Genomic DNA, 19121 nt, shown 5'->3' on the forward strand with positions numbered 1-19121 from the left:
TGTTCATTTATTGTGGTGTTGCTGGGTTTTGTTCTGCATGCTTTCTTGTACTGAGTTCATTTGTATGTGTGTGTGTGCTTTTACTTTTCAATTTCTTCATATTTTTAATGTTTCCAAGATCTTCTTGGATTTTCCTTTTCTTGCTTTGATGTGGAGATGTATTAAGTTTCTGATGTTTTCCCACACTTGTGGTCTTCAGTCCTTGGTGTCTAATGCATCAAATATCTTCTTGAGATAGTCTCGAAATTCAGGAGGGATATATTGAAAGTTGCATTTTAGGTCTTCTGTACTTGTTTTGATTTCCTTCAGCATCAGATTTAAGTTTCATATGAACAATTGATGCTTTGTTTCACAGTCTGCTCTGGCCTTGTTTTGGCTGATGATATTGAGCTTCTTCATCATCCCTTCTCACAAATGTAGTCAATTTGATTTCTGGGTAGACATCTGGTGAGGTCCATGTGTACAGTAAACTTTTGAAAAAAAAAGTATTTGTAGTGAATAAATAGTTGGCCCAGCAAAATTATATCATGTGATCACCAGCACCATTTATATCACCAAGGCCATATTTTTCAACTACTGATCCTTCCTTTTTGTTTCAAAGTTTTGCATTCTAATCACCAGTAAGTATCAATGCACCTTGATTGCAATGTTTGATCAAATTCAGATTGAAGAATTTGGTAGAATGCTTCAATTTCATCATCACTGGCTTTACTGGTTGGTGCATAATTTGAACAATGGTGGTATGAACTGGCTTTCCTTGTATTATTGCTATTAAGTGATGTTGAGTGGATTCTGACTCATAGCAGACCTATGTGGGGTTTCTGAGGAGTGACTGGTGAGTTGGATCTGCCAGTCTTGAGATTAGCAGTCTGGTCCTTATCCTACAGTACCACACCATTGTCCAATTATTCCTTGTAGGCATATAGGCATTATCCTATCACAGACAGCATTGCACTTCAAGATGGATCTTGAAATACTTTTTTGGTGATAAATATCACACCACTCCTCTTAAATGTGTTGTTCCCAGCTTGTAAACCATATGACTATGGTTCAAAATAGCAGCTAATACCAGTCCATTTCCACTCAATAATGCCTATGATATTGATTTTTATGCATTTCATTTCATTTCTGATGACCAAGATTAATATTTCTTACATTCAACATTCCAATTATTAATGGCTGTTTGCAGCTGTTTCTTCCCAGTTTGAGTTGTGCCACATCAGTAAATTAAGGTCCTTTGAATGCTTTGTTCCATTCACCTCATTAAGGTCATTTCTACTTTGAGAAGGTAGCTTTTCCCCAGTTGTATTCTGAGTGCCTTCCAATCTGAGGTGCCCAGCTTCCGGAACTATATCTGATAATATTCCACTGCTATCCATAAGGTTGTTGTTGTTAAGTGCTGTAAAGTCTATTCCAACTCATAGCGACCCTGTACAGGGTTTCCGGGGCTGTAAATCTTTATGGAAGCAGAAAGCCTCATCTTTCTCCCATGGAACAGCTGGTAGTTTTGAATTGCTGACCTCAAGGTTTGCAGCTTGATACTGAAGGAGGAAGTCCAAGGTGCATTGAAGGAATTGGCAAAGAACAAGGCACCAGGAACTGATGGAATAAAAACTGAAATAGTTCAAGAAAGTGAGGTGGCACAGGAGGCACTCACTCATCTATGCCAAGAAATGTGGAAGACAACTGTCTGGCCAACTGATTGGAAGAGATCTATATTTGTGCCCATTCCAAAGAGAGGTGACCCAACGGAATGCAGAAATCATCGGACAATCTCTTTGCTATCCCAAAGAGATAGCAAACGTAATACAGAAATGGCTGCAAGCATACGTGGACAGAGAACTTCCAGAGGATTAAGAAGAGACCCTGGAATGAGGGATATCATTGCTAATGTCTGATGGATATTGGCTAAAAGCAGAGAATATCAGAAAGATATTTACCTGTGCTTTACTGACTATGCAAAGGCTTGTGATTGTGTGGATCATGACAAGCTATAGACAACATTGCGAAGTATGAGTATTCCGGAACAGTTAATTGTGCTTATGAGGAATCTGTACCTGGACCAAGAAGCAGTTGTTCGAACAGAACATGGGAACACTGAATAGTTCAAAGTAAAAAAAGGTGTGTGACAAGGTTGGCTTCTTTGACCATACTTATTCAACCTGTATGCTGAGCAAATAATTAAAGAAGCTAGGTTATATGAAGAAAATGTGGCATCAGGATTGGAGGAAGACTCATTAACAACCTGCGATATGCAGATGATACAGCCTCGTTTGCTGGAAGTGAAGAGGACTTAACACATTTACTGATGAAGATCAAAGAAAACAGCCTTCACTAGGGATTACATCTCAATGTAAAGAAAACAAAAATCCTCACCACTGGACCAATCAATAACATTCCTATCAATGGAGAAAAGACTGAAGTTGTCAAGAATTTCCTTCTTCTTGGATCAAATTAAAACTCATGGAAGCAGCAGTCAAGAAATCAAAGGACGTATTGTGTTAGGTAAATCTGCTGCACAAGACCTTTTTAAAGTGTTGAAGAGCAAAAATGTCAGCTTGAGGACTAAGGTGTGCCTGACCCAAGTCATGATATTTTCAATAACCTCATATGCATGCAAAAGCTGGACAGTGAATAAGGAAGACCATAGAAGAATTGATGCATTTGAGTTATGGTGTTGGAGGAGAATACTGAAAGTGCCATGGGCTCCCAAAAGAACCAACAGATCCATTTTGGAAGAAGTGCAGTCAAAGTGCTCCTTGAAGGCCAACATGGCCAAATTTCATCACTCTTATTTCAGACATATTTTCAGGAGGGACCAGTCGCTGGAGAAGGATATCATGTTTGGTAAGGTGGAGGGTCAGAGAAAAAGAGGAAGACCCCCCAATGAGATGGACTGGCCAAGATGCAGCATCGATGGACTCAAGCATGAGGTTGGCCCAGGATTGGCAGTGTTTCTTTCTGCTGTGCATAAGGTCACTATGGGTCGGTACCGACTCGATGGCACCTAACAACAACAATCAATACGGTTTTCAGTGAGTAACCATTCAGAAGTGGTCAGCCTCTCCTTATTCCTAGTCTGGCTTAGTCTAGAAGTTCTACTGAAACCTGTACTCAATGTATGACCCTTCTGATTTTAAAATGCCAAGACATTGCTTTCCAGTATCACAGCAACACTCCAGCCACCACAGTATGACAAACTGATAGAAGAGTGGTAGATCCAGCATCCTAGAGGCACATATTTAAGCACGCCAAAATGATGTTAATAAATTCTTGTTGTTTTATTGCCTCATTTATACCAAAGGGAGAAAATTCTATAATATTCTTAATCTTAAAAAAAAAAAAGACTAGAGTCCTGTACAGGCATGAAAGCCTTGGGTAGAAATTTTACACAGTCCTCATGGCAGGACCCACCTAATATGAGAGAAGCAGGAAAGTGTCCAGTGAAGGCCAGGAAACACTTGTACATTTATCATATATGTATCATATGAACTTCACTTCCAAATTTGTCATGAATACACATTCACATTGATGACTATCTATGTGAACATGTATACATGTAAATATATAATCATGTTACTGCATCCACATAACTGTTTAATCTGTGTCTCCATGCATCCCTGTGCATGTTCATTCATGTGAATGTATACCAGTGTGGATGAGAATCTGTGTCACTGTGTGCCTATGTGGATATGCATGATTTAAAGACAGGTGTTATTTCTGAACCTGTTTCTACTTTCTTGATGTGTGTAACTTGGTACCTTGAAGTTACTTGATATGGCTTTTATATCCAGTGTCTTCCTAATTTCCATCAAGTGATTGGGTGGGATCATGCAAACATGGTATACAGGATTCGAAGGCTGGGATTGGTTAGTTTTGCCATCCAGCTACGTTGCAAAGGCAATATCTCAGAAGTAGGAACAGATGATTACAGGACCATCCAGAAGAAAGAGCATGAGTGGAGTGTGAGATCCCTACCGAAAAATGTTGGTGACAGTAGAGATAGAGGCAAAGAGAGTGCCTGGGGAGACAGAGTAGCTACAGGCTTCCAGGTCCATGGATGGAGTAAAGCTGAATAGCTATAGGCAAGAGGATACCTTGTAAACTGTGCTCTTTGGGTAATCACTGACTGGCTGAAAGAATGTTGTAACACTTGCCCAAGCAAAGCAGAGGCCAAGGACCACATGGCACAGAAGTTGAAGACTAAAGTGAGACATGTCTGCAGTATAGTAGTAGATTAAGAGGTCCTCCTGACTGGAGAATTGCATACTTTCTGATCCTGAATTTTACCCTGTTCACTTCCCTAACAAACCCCATAATCAAGAGTACTATTATGAGTTCTCTGTGGCCATTACAATGGATTGTCGAACCCAGATGCGAAGCAGAGATTGCTGTGGAAGGGCTGGATCATATCAGAATAGGTAAAGAAGATTGTATGGTGGAGGCATGTCTGACCTCCTTTTCATAGGAATTAGCCTTTGCTTCATATTGAGTTTGATTCTCCTTTCCCCTTGTGAAGTCCCAAGAAGTCAGACATGGCTTCAACATGTTTCAGTGACCTTGGGCAGGAAACAGGATCTCAACAACAACAACAATAATAATAGCTTACAGTTACTGAGCACTTACTATGGGCTAGGTACTTTTCTAAATGCATGGTGGGTATTTACTCACTTAACCTTCAAGACAAGTCTCTGAGATTGAAGCTAGTATAGTCTTCATATTCCAGTCCAGGAAACTGAGACACATGGATGAATAGCTTATCCACAGTCACCTATACTTCCTTGTATATTAAATAGTATAAAAATTCTCTTGAAAAATATTTCTCACAATACAATGATGTATTATGTTTGAAAAAGGTTGATTATTATTCTAAGGGAAATAAAGAAATTGGCCATGAGATTTCAACCATGATGGGGCTCCTTCATACAATGCCACTGCCTCAGTTCATCCTCAGGACTGGTCTAGCTTTGTGAAGTAAAAATGGATTGTACTCACTATTCTAAGTAATTTAACCCCATCAAATAGCAGGTTGCTAGAGTTCTCTTCTAGCAGAACACACTGATAGGGAGCTGTGACAGCCAAGCTAAACTGTGTCATTTTCGTCAGTCCTCAGGAGATAAGAAATTACATGATAGGCGAATTCTTCTAATTCTACATATAACTCAAAAGTGTATACTAGCCACCTGTTTTTAGACTCCTGTGGCTAAGAAAAACTTAGACTATATGGTCCTAATCTTCACATAGATGACCAGAATAAGAATGACAGCTTGGTTCTGGGGTTTCTTTGTTTGTTTTTATTACTAACTGAATTATTTAAATTATACTTGATTTCAGAACTCTCTCAATGATGGAAATGTGGGTGATCTATGCTGCCTAAGTGAGTCACTGCATGGAAAAAACAGGGCTAGAGAGGACAGGGAGAGGTGAAAAATCAAAATCTTCCAGATGTGCTTACTGAACCATCATCAAGTTTTAATAGAAAGCAGACAGAAGAAGTGATTTTTGAAACTACTTTCAACACAAGTAGGACATTGGTTTCCTATGGTATTTGTTTCTCATTTCACAAGTATTAACTCTTTTCTTCACAGGGTTGTCTTGCATAAAATAAAAATAAAACATTCCCTTCGAATATAGAATTACTTTTAGGAGGATGGATCCACAAGTAACTGTACATCTAACCTCCAACTCCAGCTTGTGGCTGTTATAGTTAAGTACCGTCAAGTCAGTTCTGACCTATAGCAATCCTGTATAGGGATTCCAAGGAATGGCTACTGAGTTTGAACTGCCAAAATCGTGGCTCAAACCAACCTTGTGATCAAGTGGTTATTCCACAGCGCCATACCAGGACTCCAGGTAATGGGATCACAATCCCCAGGATGATGTTTTTTGCTATGTGTGCACAGTGACCCCTCAGCCTGGGTGCCAGCTGCCAATGCACACAGGACAGTAGTTTCTTCTGAGTGTCCACTACCAGTCATCAGGATTGAGATGGCCTTACTCATCTAAGGGCTTCCTCAGTCTACTTGTCACATGTGGATGTAACTTTTATCAGGCTTCACATTGGGAGCAGCCTATGTCCTGCAGACTGAAGAGAAAATGGAGAAAAGTATTGAAGTCTGTAATAATCTCTGGATCAGTGGATGTCGGGGCCAAGGTTCCTGAGCCACTTTGTGCTGTAAGAATGGGGCAGAACTCTAGATGCTCTCCGCTGACAGTGGGAGAAAGTAGTTAATCTGAGCAGCCTGAATTTTAGGGGAAAACGAATGATTGCAACTATGAATTCTGCAACTGAGTCAAGATTTAAGGATAAATATCCAAACAGAAAACTAACGTAGTCAAACATGGACTAAATATCAGAACTCTTTTTTAAGACTTTTAAAACTAGACTTATCCATTGTTCCAGGAAGTGTAAGGGAGGAGACAATGCATGAAGAGGGCAAAAGGCAGTGGAAAGTCAGACAGATCAGAAGCCTGTGTGGTTCTGTGTAACCACATGTCCTCTTGGGGACTGTATTTTCATTGTTGCAATCCACACTCCCAGCACTATTTGCAGACTACACATTGCATTTATATTAGCAAAAGGCTGACCTTGGAGAAGTGGCATTTCAAAACATTACAGCCCTATAGGGGCAAGGATTGGGCAACAGAGAGATCACTCTGTGAGTGGCATGGGGCACTATTTCCAGGTAAACTTGGAAGCATGGTACATAGCCTTAGGCATGCACACAGGCCCATTCAACATCTTCTCAGTCCTCAAAACCTAAAGACATGGTTGAAATAGATGTTATATGTACAGTGCCCTACTTTTTATTTAACAACCTGGTATGGCACTGTAGGACAAGCACAGGACTGCTAACCACAAGGTTGGTGGTTCAAACCCACCAGCCATTCCTTGGAACCTTATATAGAGTTGCTATGAGTCAGAACTGACTTGACGGTACTTAACAACAGGAGTCCTGGTGTGGCGCTGTGGGCTAATGTGTTAGACTGCAAAGTCATTTGAACTGCAAGGTCAGTGGTTCAAGCTCACCAGCTACTCCTTGGAAACCCTATACAGGGTTGCTATGGGTCGGAATCAACTTGATGGCACTCAACAGCAACAACAAGAACCACTAACTGGAAAGAGAATATAATGACCTTTTGGATCTTATGGTCTTAGTAACTGTTATCATCAGAGACTTCTCCCAATATTATTTTTCATAGTTCTGAGCTCACAAGTTGCTTTGAATCAATAGCTTGCTTCATAACACAGCACAATAACACAGACTGGCCTTGAAATTTCACTACATTGCTACACATCCACCACTGAGTCAAACAAGCTACTTCTATGTAATATGTAATGACATAATTGGAACCGGGTTTACATTCATTTAAATAGCATAGTTTTGACGGAATGAAAATATTTTAGTAGGCAGTGCAACACATGTTTGAGGGAAATTTACAGAGGTCCTCTTGGCCCATCAACTTCCTCAGTTACCTATAAGAGCACAGTTGTGGAAATGGAAAAAAAGAAGGGGGGAATTAAGTTTCAGTTTTACACAATGACACCTTTAACAAATCTGCCAGCTAGTCAAAAACTAAATAGGGTGGTTTGAAAAAAAATCTTTACTACTGCCAATTAATATTCACAGGACTCTGGGGAAACAAGAACAGTCAATGACTCAATATTTATAAATGCTACTGTTGTCCCACAAACATATGTTAGATTCTTGAAGGAAGCTGGTAACTTTTGCAATCATAAGGGTGAAGGTATATGATTTTTAATGGGGAGAGAAGCAGTTAGGAAACAGAATTAAACACATAAGCAAGCACTTGGTGGTCTTGAAATTGAATGCCATATATGACTGGGAATCCTGATCTGTTTGGATGATATCATTTTATTTACCAATGTCTTAGACATAGAGAAGGAATTCAAAATGCACAACATTGTCAGCCAAGTATTTTTCTGTATGTTTTCTTGAATTTTGCTAGTTTACATATGCACATGCCAAAAGAAGCTAACCTCCCAATTTGGCTGTCAAAATAACTAAGTTTGGGCTTATAATTCTGATGGTATACTCGTAACTTCAAATGCTCAAAAAACAATAACATTAGTGAAGTGAAGTCAACTTAAATGAAAAGCCAGTGTTTCCATTACCCACCCAAACAGTATTTTCAGGAGTTTATATAATTTGATCTTTGAAAAACACTAGAAGCTGAAAAACAGGTCTATGGCAAGCTGGAATTAAACTGACTCACAAAACTTTGAAGTTTGTTTGCCCTTCTTCAGATTTTTTCAAGAATGACTTAGTTGTAAATGCTACACAAAAAATTAAACAGAAAAGACACATCTCACCTGTGAACCACTGCTGTTGCATACCTGTCTAATTTTTCAGAAGGAATTTAAGACTTTTACCAATTCTACCTCAAGGTACCTAAGACTGGAAGCAAAGACCTTTGTCTTCTCTAATTCAATTCTTCAGCATAGCCCTTCTCTATTGTTTACTTAATCACACATATAAGAATTGCCAATTAGAACTTTAAGTTTATAAAAATAAAGGTTACTGTCCTGGTGTGGCTCTGTAGGACAAGCACTGGACTGAAAAGTCAGTTTGAACAACAAGGTCGACATTTCAAACCCACTAACTGCTCCTCAGAAACCCAAAACAGGGTCATTATGAGTTGGAATTGACTCAACAGCACATAACAACAGAAAAAATTATGACTACCATTATATTGGCTATTTGTAGAACAGACTAGAGCTCTGCTATTGGGAAATTAGAAAATGAAGGACAACATAATAGATTTTGACATGTTTAAAGTTTGCTATAGTAAAGAATAATAGTCAAGGCTATATGTGCAAGAATAAAAATAACTCTGAAAGAACTATGGGAATATAAAGGTATTTAGAATTCAAAATATTTAGTCTATGTTAGAAAAGGCACAACAAATCCCATAAAGAGCACTTAGGAAAGAGGGAGGTCAAGATATCATCTCCTGAGTACACCTGAGCATCCCTCAGGTGTGAGAGTGTCTAATTTTAGAATAGAACTCATTCAAAGTATCTAGGTAATTTAAATTCCTGCCTGAGCAGGAGCCAAAAGAAGAACAAAAAGTACTTGTATGTATGCATGTATGTATATGGCATGTGAGTATGGTATACATGTGGTATGTGACTGTATATGTGTCAGTGTGGTGTGAATTGATATGGTATGTATATTGTTTTTGATTGGCATGGTATGTAAGTTGTTGTTAAGTGCTGTCCAGTCTGTTCCGACCCATAGTAACCCTATATAGGGTTTCTGAGGAATGACTAGTGAACTTGAACCACCGACCTTGTGATTCAAACCGACTTTGCAGTCCAGCACATTAACCCACAGTGCCACACCAGGGCTGCATGTATGTGTGTGGTGTGTATGAATGTGTGTGAGTTGTGTGTTTGTATATTAAGATGTACGGCTTTCTGTTTATACTGTGGTTTGTATGTTAAGTATGTATGCCTTTCTGTTTATACTTTCTATAGGAGACCATACATAAGATAAAAATATTTAGAAACTTAGAAAAGAGAACGTTATTTAAACATTCCAAATTGTGTTTTTTACTTTTACCTTTATAAAGTAATGAGAAGAAGAGATCATGAATTTTATTTCATAATTCAAAATTCCTCCAGAGCAGTCCTTAAAATATCATTCAGCTACCTGGAATTATTTGCATAAATGGGCAATATCCTTATTTGCAAAATCAAATTATGTTGCAATTAAATATTTTCAGTGATCAAGTTCTCATTATTTATAAAAGTAGTCTATATTTTCAGACATGCTAAGAAAATCCTTCCTTATGGTCCTAAGCGTGCCTTATTAAGACATATGCAAAGATTTTTGGTTTCAAAACACTACAAAATATTTCTGCTAGCATTTCTACTAATTCCAAAAAGATCTGAACCTCTCTGTATATCAGAAATGCCTTTTCATTATAAACTGTCTAAAATGCCATTCTTAAAAATAAATAAATAAAACTTATTGAAGCTTCAAATAAATTTTAAATGGGATGTCCTTTGCCTAATTACTTGACACTAAGACCACATTTTTAAAATGGAATATCATTCAGCCATAAAAAGAAATAAAGTATTACCCTAATCAAAATTTAAAAAAAAAAGAAAAGTTGCTTAACATCTTTCGGCATTAGAGAAATGGACGTTAAGAGCATGATTAGGTATTATTTCATAACTACTAGAATGTCTACAATTGAAAAGACCGACAACACCAAATGTGGGCAAATATATAAAGCAATAAGATTTTTTTTTTAATGAAGTATTGATACTTGCTACAACATGGATGAACTTAGAAAGCACGTTTCATAAAAAAAGCCAGAAACAAAAGGCTATGCATGGTGGGATCTCATTTATATGCAAAATAAGTAAATCTATGGAGACAGAGGGAGAAGTATGGTTATATAAGAAGTGCACGAGGTGGTGTCTGACCTCTTACTTCTCAAGGCAGAAGTAAAATCAAACTCAACATCAGCCCAAGGCAGAGTCCTATGAGGTGAAGGACAGAAATATCTCTGTCTTCCTACCATCTTGACCAATTCTGACACCAACCATCCCTTACACAGTACTCTCCACATGTTTGCTAGGTTTGGTAATCATTGCAATGGTCACACAGAACTCACAGATAATACTCATGATTATGGGGTTTATTAGGTAATTTAACAGGAGGTTATTTAGGAACAGAAATGCTCAGAATATAAAGTTCTCGGTCAGGATTGCCACTTCTAAGAATTTGATTCAAGAATTCTTAGAAGAATATCTGATTCTCAGCCAAGTGATCTTTTGGCCTCTTCCATGCTCAGGCAATGCTACAAAGTATGTTTAGTGCTGCTGATAGATGCCCAAAGAACATTCTACTCCACCATAAATCTCAGCTCACAGCTACTCAGCCCTAATTAGGTAGTTCAGCAAACCACCTGCCCAAAAGCAGATTGTTTTTCACTCTGTGAGCTGATGATACTCCCTCTGCTTTTGATGCTACTCCCTTTGCTGCCACCACTTCTCCATCACTTCCCTGGTGTCACAGCTCTCTGTCTCCTGGATTGGTGACATTCAACGGGTAGGGATCTCAGGGTCCAAAGGATGTACTTTACTTCTAGCTCTTCTTTCTTCATGGTAGTGAGATCCTTATTCATGGTAGTGAGATCCTTATTCATGGTAGTGAGATCCTTATTCATGTTTCTGAGATGACTCATTTAAAACTCAGCAGGAAGACAGGCTGACCAACTTCCACATATACAGTCTTCTACACACCGTAGTGGTTACGAATCGGGCTGTGAACCACAAGGTCAGAAGTTCAAAACTACCAGATGTTCCACGGGAAAAAGATGAGGTTTTCTGCTCCCGTAAGGATTTACAGCCTCGGAAACCCTGGTACAGGGTCGCTATGAGTCGGAACCGACTCCACGGTGCTTAACAACAACAACAACAAAAACAACACCCTCTCTGGATGCCTAGTGTGGTACTGCAGGTTCAGCACTGAGTTTTGAACCACAAGGTCAGCAGCTCAAACCAATCAGTTGCTCTTCAGAAACCCTATACTAGGTTGCTATGAGTCCTACCAACTTGACACTTGGCAACGACAACAAAAACAACACCCTCTCTTCATGGTCCCACCCAGTCATTTGATGGGAGTTACAAAGGCTATGGATAGAAAGCCACATCAAGTAATTCATTGTACCACAAGAGGCCAAGACCAGGGTAGGGAGGGAATGGAAGGTGATGCTAATGGGTATGGAATTTCATTTGGGGACAATGAAAATATTCTGGGATTAGATAGTGACTATGGTTTGTACAACCCTGTGAATATATTAAATTTTATTGATTTGTATACCTTAAAAGGAGGAATTTGATGATATTAAATTACATCTCAAATTAAAAAACAAACAAACATATCTTAAAGTGTTGGCCAGGCAAAGCTATCAAAGGGACTCTGAAAGAAATAAAATGTCCCAAAGGAATACTGACTTTAGCTCTGTATGGAGTTAGGCAGTGAAATAATTTATGAATGCAAATCCTATAAAACAACCTCTCATCCCTCCTTGAACCATCAATATTTTGATTTCTTATTTTACAGGGAAATGCAAGTTTACTTCACATTACTTGTTCAGGAGATTTCAATCCCACAAGTATGTTTTTGAAAGAAAACCTGACAAATTAAAACATTTATTGTAGTCTGTTTCAAATGCCCCAGAGTTTTTTTTTTTTTTTTTTTTTTTTAGGATTGACATGTGGATTGTATTCCACACACTTAAAATGCTTACAAAAATTAAAATGAGATTAATTCAATGGCAGGTTAATTTTGGAAAGATGACACTACTTAGATAAAACACATATGTGTTGCCTTCTTCATATCATAAATGTAAATATGAGGGAACTTCAGAAAGTTTATGGAAAATTGCAATTGAAAGATAATGGAGTTTTTCCAAAAACTATTTGAAGCACCCTTGTATAATATGTATGTTGTTGTTGTTAAGTGGCGTCAAGTAGGTTCGGACCATGTATAGCGACCATGTATAGGGTTTCCGAGGAGTGGCTGGTAAGCCTGAACTGCCGACACTGCAGATGAAACCGACTTTGCAGTCCAATGCATTAACCCACAACTCCAAACCAGGACTCCATATGATATACACTGTGAAATGATATGTCTTATAGTATGTATAAGTATGTCTTATACATACTATAAGACATATCATTTCACAGTGTATATCAACAAAGAGCTCCCAACTTGAACATAAAAAAAAAAAAAAAATCTGTGTTGTTACATCTTCCCATACACTTATAAACTCTTACATTATTCTTTATAATGGAAATAGAATTTCCATTATAAAGAATATAATATTATTCAACTTCTGTTATCATGTTTGAAACTGTACATGTCATATCTCAATAGCTGTACTGTAAGCGCCAAGGTATATGCTGTATGTAAATATTCATTTCTTAGATTAAGCTCAATGACAATTTCTTAAAGGCTAGGTAGGGGTCTAGTACTTAATATGTGTTAAAGATATACTAATTAATTTGTCCTCAGTATCTAATTCTCTGTGGCAAAGCTTCTTTATATGTATTTTACTACACTGGATTGTCCATGACCAGATTGATCACAATATTACCATTAATATTGTAATTAGTACCTCAGTTTCTATTATTGTTATGACACATAGCTTTATGCAAAATACATACTATGGGAATGGAGGAGGGAAGAACCATACTACTCACAATTGTAACCAGGTGCAATACGGTGTTGCGCTTCAAGGCTAGCCAATGTAATGTGAAAAATGATGTGCAGCAACAGGAAGGAGAGACTGGTGAAGCACAGAGACTTTAACAGCCGTCCCGTATGTCCTAGGGAAACAAGCACAGAGATGGTGAGAAAACATAAGATGAAGTATATTCATTATGTCTCTTGTATAGTGTGTCAAGTAACATTTTTTAAAACCATTTTAGATGAAATTGAGTTATTATCATTTGCCATGTTTCCTTTAGACATTCCTACAATATATGGAACATTTTTCTATATGATATTTTATACAGATGGACACAAAAGTATATGAAGAGGAGAACAAACAAGATGGTGGATCAGGTGGAAGCGCAGTAAAGAGCTCCACCAAAAACAACACAGAATACCGGGCCAAGCAGGCTCAGGGGATGGTCCCAAAACTCTGAACCACATATAAAGGAATATTTAGAAGGCTGGAAGGCTTACAGCTGTGGGAATTTGTGGTAGAAGCAAGAAATCCATTGTTTTCTAGTCCGGGATGCTCAGCTGCTCCAGGAGCCACCATGTTGGGTGAGACCAAGAGGGGGAAGGATCGGAGCAGCCACAGACACCTGGCAAAACTGCAGAGATAAAGGTGTGGACATTCTTTTCTTCTGGTAACTATTCATTGGTCCCTTGCTGTCTGCACACATCCATTCTAGTGACTATAGGGGTGCCTGAGCTAGTGGGCACCTCAGCCCAACCCTCATAGGGTTCTACTACGCATGCACACAGATCTCCTTGAAATTTAAAGAGACAGTTTCCAATTAAAACCAAACGGCCACAGCTGGCCCTGAACTGTTTACAACTAGAACAAAGGCCTGAACGGGGATTGTGGAGCAGGACAAGCAGACAAAAAAGGAAATAAGCCAAAAATTAAATCCTAAGTTACATCAAAACTACCAACAGTGGCATCTTGAAATTTCTCACGAAGAAGAGTGAAAAGGGAAGTCTACTTCCTGATCACATCTACCTGGAGGCAATCAGAAAGCATAAAAAATACCAAAATACATACCCACCTAAGTATTAAGGCCACAGATAACCCCTGACTATGCTAAAAAAAACAGAAGCAGATGACCATATCTGCACATGTCCAGAAATGAGATAAAGTGACTGAGGCAAATGAGCTGAAAGGAGACCTACACTCGATACTTGAAGATGGGCAGGCTTTGGAAATGCCGGAGAAGGAATTCCTAAAAATGATTATAAAATGTATCAAAACACTATAAAATGCAGTTGAGAAAAATAAGGAAGAAGTCGGGAAAGCGCTGCAGGAACAATCAAATAAGATAGATACAGCATTGGAAACAATTCAAAACACACAAAAAGAGGTCCAAATGATAAATAATAGAATATCAGAAATGGACAATACACTGAAAGGGCAAAGGATTGAAGAGATAGAAGCCAGAACTAGTGAGTTAGAAGATAAATCTCTCAACACTACTAAGATAGAAGAACAAACCCAAAAAAGGATAAAAAATACTGAAGAAGGCCTAAGATTCATGTTGGATAACATGAAGAAGAATAACATAAGAATTACTGGCATTCCAGAACAGGAACAATCACACAAGTCCACAGAGGAGATAGCTGAAGAGCTTCTGGAAGAAAATATTCCTAACATGCTGAAAAGTGAAAAGATAAGCATTCAAGAAACTCAACGAACCTTAGGATGGATAGACCCTAAAAGACAATCACCAAGACATATAATAATCAAGCTCTCCAAAACCAAAGATAAAGACAGCATCTTGAAAGCAGCTAGGGAAAAGAGAAATACAACATACAAAGGCAAGCAAATCAGATTAAGCTCAGATTTCTCAACAGAAACCATGCAGGCAAGAAGGCAATGGGGAGACATATATAAAACCCTGGAAGAAAAAACTGCCACCCAAGAATCCTCTACCCAGCAAAGCTGTCAATCAAATATGATGGTGTAATAAAAACATTCCAGGATAAACAGAAGCTAGGGGATTTTGCCAAAGCCAACCGTGCTATGAGAAACATCCTAAAGGAAGTTCTGTGGACTGAGAACCAACAAGAACAGACAACAACTACAGAATGACATACAGGGCAGCATCAACCTGAACTCAATCGACAAATGGAAGAGTCAAGAACAGAATAAAATTATAAGAACAGAGGATCAGGGAGGTCAGTCTATGATCAAAACAATTACAATGTAAAAGAAGGTAAACACAGAGGAACAGAGATCCAGGTGGTGGGAAGGTCAGGTAGATTACAGGATAAACTAGACTGTCTTAAATGGAGGGAAGAACTAATGGAATATAAGGTAATCACAATGGAGTTGGGGTGGGAGGGTTACTTTGGGAGTTGGGGAGGGCAGTACAAGAAGGGGGGAGGAGGCAGAAGAACAAGATAGATAGGGGAACATTGAGACACGTTTGCATGGCCTAGTGGGACAGAGATAAATAGTGATTCATGCTCCACCTTGGAATAACAGAGCTCTGGAATACAGGGATCTAAGTATAGAGTGAAGAGGGTAAATAATACTAAAATTCTTGACTGCCTTATGAATATTGGTTTCCCTTGCCTACTACTGTAAAATAGACACTTGAGTGGGATAGAAAGGAATGTTGGGAAACACGATTAGAGAAAACTTTTAAGGCCGCCTTCAGCCTATAACTGATTGGAATATCTAAAAGTGGTTCTACAACTTGCCCAGTGAAATAGGCCTCATGCAAAGCCTTTACAGAGTATAGGGTCTTAGGTGGAATCCTGAGTTCCATCTACAACCTTATGAGGTGAGACATTCCCACTAGAAAGGACAAGCAGACTGGAACAGCTACAGTGACAGATGATGCATCTTCATGATGAACCTGACCTATACTCAGAGCGATAGTTACTCTAAATACCAACAGAGAGGAAAAGACTCTCCAAATCAAGCATGAATGCTATCCACTGTACACAGGGTAGATAGGGATGGGCAACTTAGACATTGACTACCTAAAATGAGGGGGCAATAAAGGCACGCAGTGACTGGCTTACAAGGTTTCAAGAGGGAGTTTAGTTTAAGAGTATGGGGGGATGGAGCGGCAACTCAAAAGAAGGAACAAATACTTACAGCAAGAAGCATTTACACCCCTTCCACACACAGAATGGACAGGAGATGGGCAACTTGGACATTGGATACTCAAATGGGGAGGGGGGGACTACAAAGGCAAGAAGTGGCTGGCTTACAAGCCTTCAAGAGGGAACCTAATGCCAAGGAGCATGGAGGAAGGCAGAATCTCCAGTAGGTACTACTCAATCTGTTTGGGCAGAGCTGATGAAAGGAAATACAGAAGGGTAACTCGTGATACTGTAGTGAAAAATGCTTTATCAGGATGGATTGTGAGGGTTGGAAATGCAAAGGTAGACATTTTGTAACAAGGAAGGGAGTGATTAATGCTACAGGCTAGGAGCGGAGGTCTCTGGGACCATCAATGGAGAAGAGCCGAGAGTGGGACCCTACCCAGAGAAACAGAGATGCCTGAGATAGAGACAGAGACGACAAAGTGGAGTGATGAAGTGGTTGGGGACCTTGGACCCAGAGAGGGAAAGGGACTGTGGGCCGAAAAATGGGAGCGGGGGGAAGAGGGAAGTGTAGGGGGTAGGTTTCTAGGATATACCCTTTGGTTGGTTGAGGATGCATGGAGGGGATTGGAACCATGGCAATGAGATAATATACGATGGAATGAATGTAAGACTAAGGTTCTCCCATGTAAACTATCATATAATTCACAATAAAACATAAAAAAAAAAAAAAGAGGGAGCCTAGATCCAGAGGGCACAGAGGAAGGTAGAATCTCCACTGAGTAGTGTCCAGTTTGGGTGGGAATGATGAAAGGAGATGGGGATAGCATTCATGTGGTACAATAGTGAATAATTACTATCAGGACTGACTGTGAGGGTTGGAAATGTAAAGGTAGACGTTTTATAGCAAAAGGAGGGGAGTAGTTGACTCTGCAGTCCTGGAGCTGAGGGTCCTGGGACCATCAAGGGAGAAGAGTGGAGTGTGGGTGCCTACCCAGAGAAACAGTGATGCCAGAAATGGAGGCAGAGAGGATGATGTGGAGAGATGGAGCAGCTGGGAACTCTAGACCCAGGGAGGAAGAGGGGCTGTGTTCTGACGACTGGGGCATTAGCTTGCAGGGTATACCCTTTGGTTGGTTGATGATGCATGGAGGGGATTGTAATCATGGCAATGAAACAATATACAATAGGATGAATGCAAAGCTAATGTTCTCCCATGTAAACTTATCACATAACTCACAATAAAAACTTAAAAAAAAAAAAAGAGTACAGGGGGAAAGATGGGTCTGGTGAAAAGAGATGGGAATAAGATTCGTAAGATTCAATAGTGAATAACTGTTATCATGACTAATCGCGACTGTCACAATTGTAAAGGTAGAAGTCTTGTAAAAAAGAAAAAAAAAAAAAAAGGGGGAGTTCTTAATCTTACAGTCCAGAAACAGAAGACCCTAGGACAATCAAGAGAGGAACGCGCAAGCAGAATGCAGGACCTTATCCAGAGAAGCAGCAGCACCAGAGATGGAGGCAAAGATGGGGGCATGGAGAGGGGGAGCGGCTGAGGATTCATGGACTAAGAAGAGAAGGACTAAGAGCTGGTGGCCAGGAGCAGACTTGCAGAATGTGACCTTTGGAGATGTAAATTATTATATATGCCTGAGTGGGTTTTTTTGTTTGTTTTTTAAAAAGCTAAAGTGGATAGAGAGAAATACATGGAGGGGCTAATAATCAATGTAATGAAACAAGGTATATGATTTGTTGAGTGAAAAACTGATGATATGCCCTATAAACTTTTATTCACTCCACAATAAAAACCTTAATAATAATAAAATATGAAGAATAACAATTATTTTCTTAATTATTAGTCTAGGACTAGTAGTTAACTTATTATTTCATAAAACTATTGGTCTTGTATGGATTAAAAATTTGCCAAAGAGAGTCACTTTCCTATTTATTTTATGACATGTTGTAGTGGAACAACATACTGCCTCTGATACAGAAGAAGCATTTCATAATGTTCAAAACCTAATTAAAAAAACAAACACTAAAAATATGTGCAAATATCATTATGGTGAAGGACTAAATGAAATATCCTGTTTTGGGTACAATTTTAGACCTAGTTCCATTAACTTCAGAGAATAATCTAGTATGATAGAGTCCAGGTATGGTTTACAGGACAACACGCTGGACTGTAAGGTAAGTTTGAACCTCAAGCTCAACAGTTCAAACCCACTAGCCAATTCTTAATTCCTTTTCTTATCTATGGAATTGGCTAGTACATATATCGATATGTTGTTGTTGTTAAGTTCCATATAGTCAGTTCCCACCCATAGCAACTCTGTATAGGGTTTCCGAGGCACAGCTGGTGAGTTTGCATGGCCAACCTTGCAGTTCAAAGTGAACTTGTGGTCTGGGGCTTAACCTACAGCACCACACTAGGATTCCAAGAATTATCATGTTGTTGTTGTTTTTAAGTGCCATTGAGTTGATTTCAACCCATAGCAACACTGTATAGGGTTTCCAAGGAGCAGCTGGTCAGCTTGAACCACCGACCCTGCAGTTCAAATGACTTTGCAGTCTAATGCATTAACCCACAGCACAACACCAGGACTATAAAAATTATAGTAATTAAAATTATTTCAAATAACATAATCAAATACAATTATTTGCAGATGATATTGAGGAAATCCAATATAGCATGCCAAACTAAATCCAGGGACTATTAGAAAAAATATGAAAAATCCAGAGATGTATTTAGCTATATAAGGTCACATAAAAAGCAATAGAGTTCCTCTTTACTGGCAATAATCA

At 38.9% G+C, this 19121-nt stretch overlaps 1 protein-coding gene across 1 annotated transcript in view; it reads right to left on the reverse strand.

Moving 5' to 3' along the window:
* Positions 1-19121, reverse strand: part of PIEZO2 (piezo-type mechanosensitive ion channel component 2) — an 861527-nt gene that overhangs the window by 505122 nt on the left and 337284 nt on the right. The window contains exon 3 of the mRNA XM_006868690.1: positions 13247-13372. Coding sequence (XP_006868752.1) covers positions 13247-13372 — 126 coding nt within the window. The remainder of the gene's footprint in view (positions 1-13246; positions 13373-19121) is intronic.

Source organism: Chrysochloris asiatica, unplaced genomic scaffold (assembly GCF_000296735.1).
Source record: "Chrysochloris asiatica unplaced genomic scaffold, ChrAsi1.0 scaffold00122, whole genome shotgun sequence".
NCBI lineage: Eukaryota > Metazoa > Chordata > Mammalia > Afrosoricida > Chrysochloridae > Chrysochloris > Chrysochloris asiatica.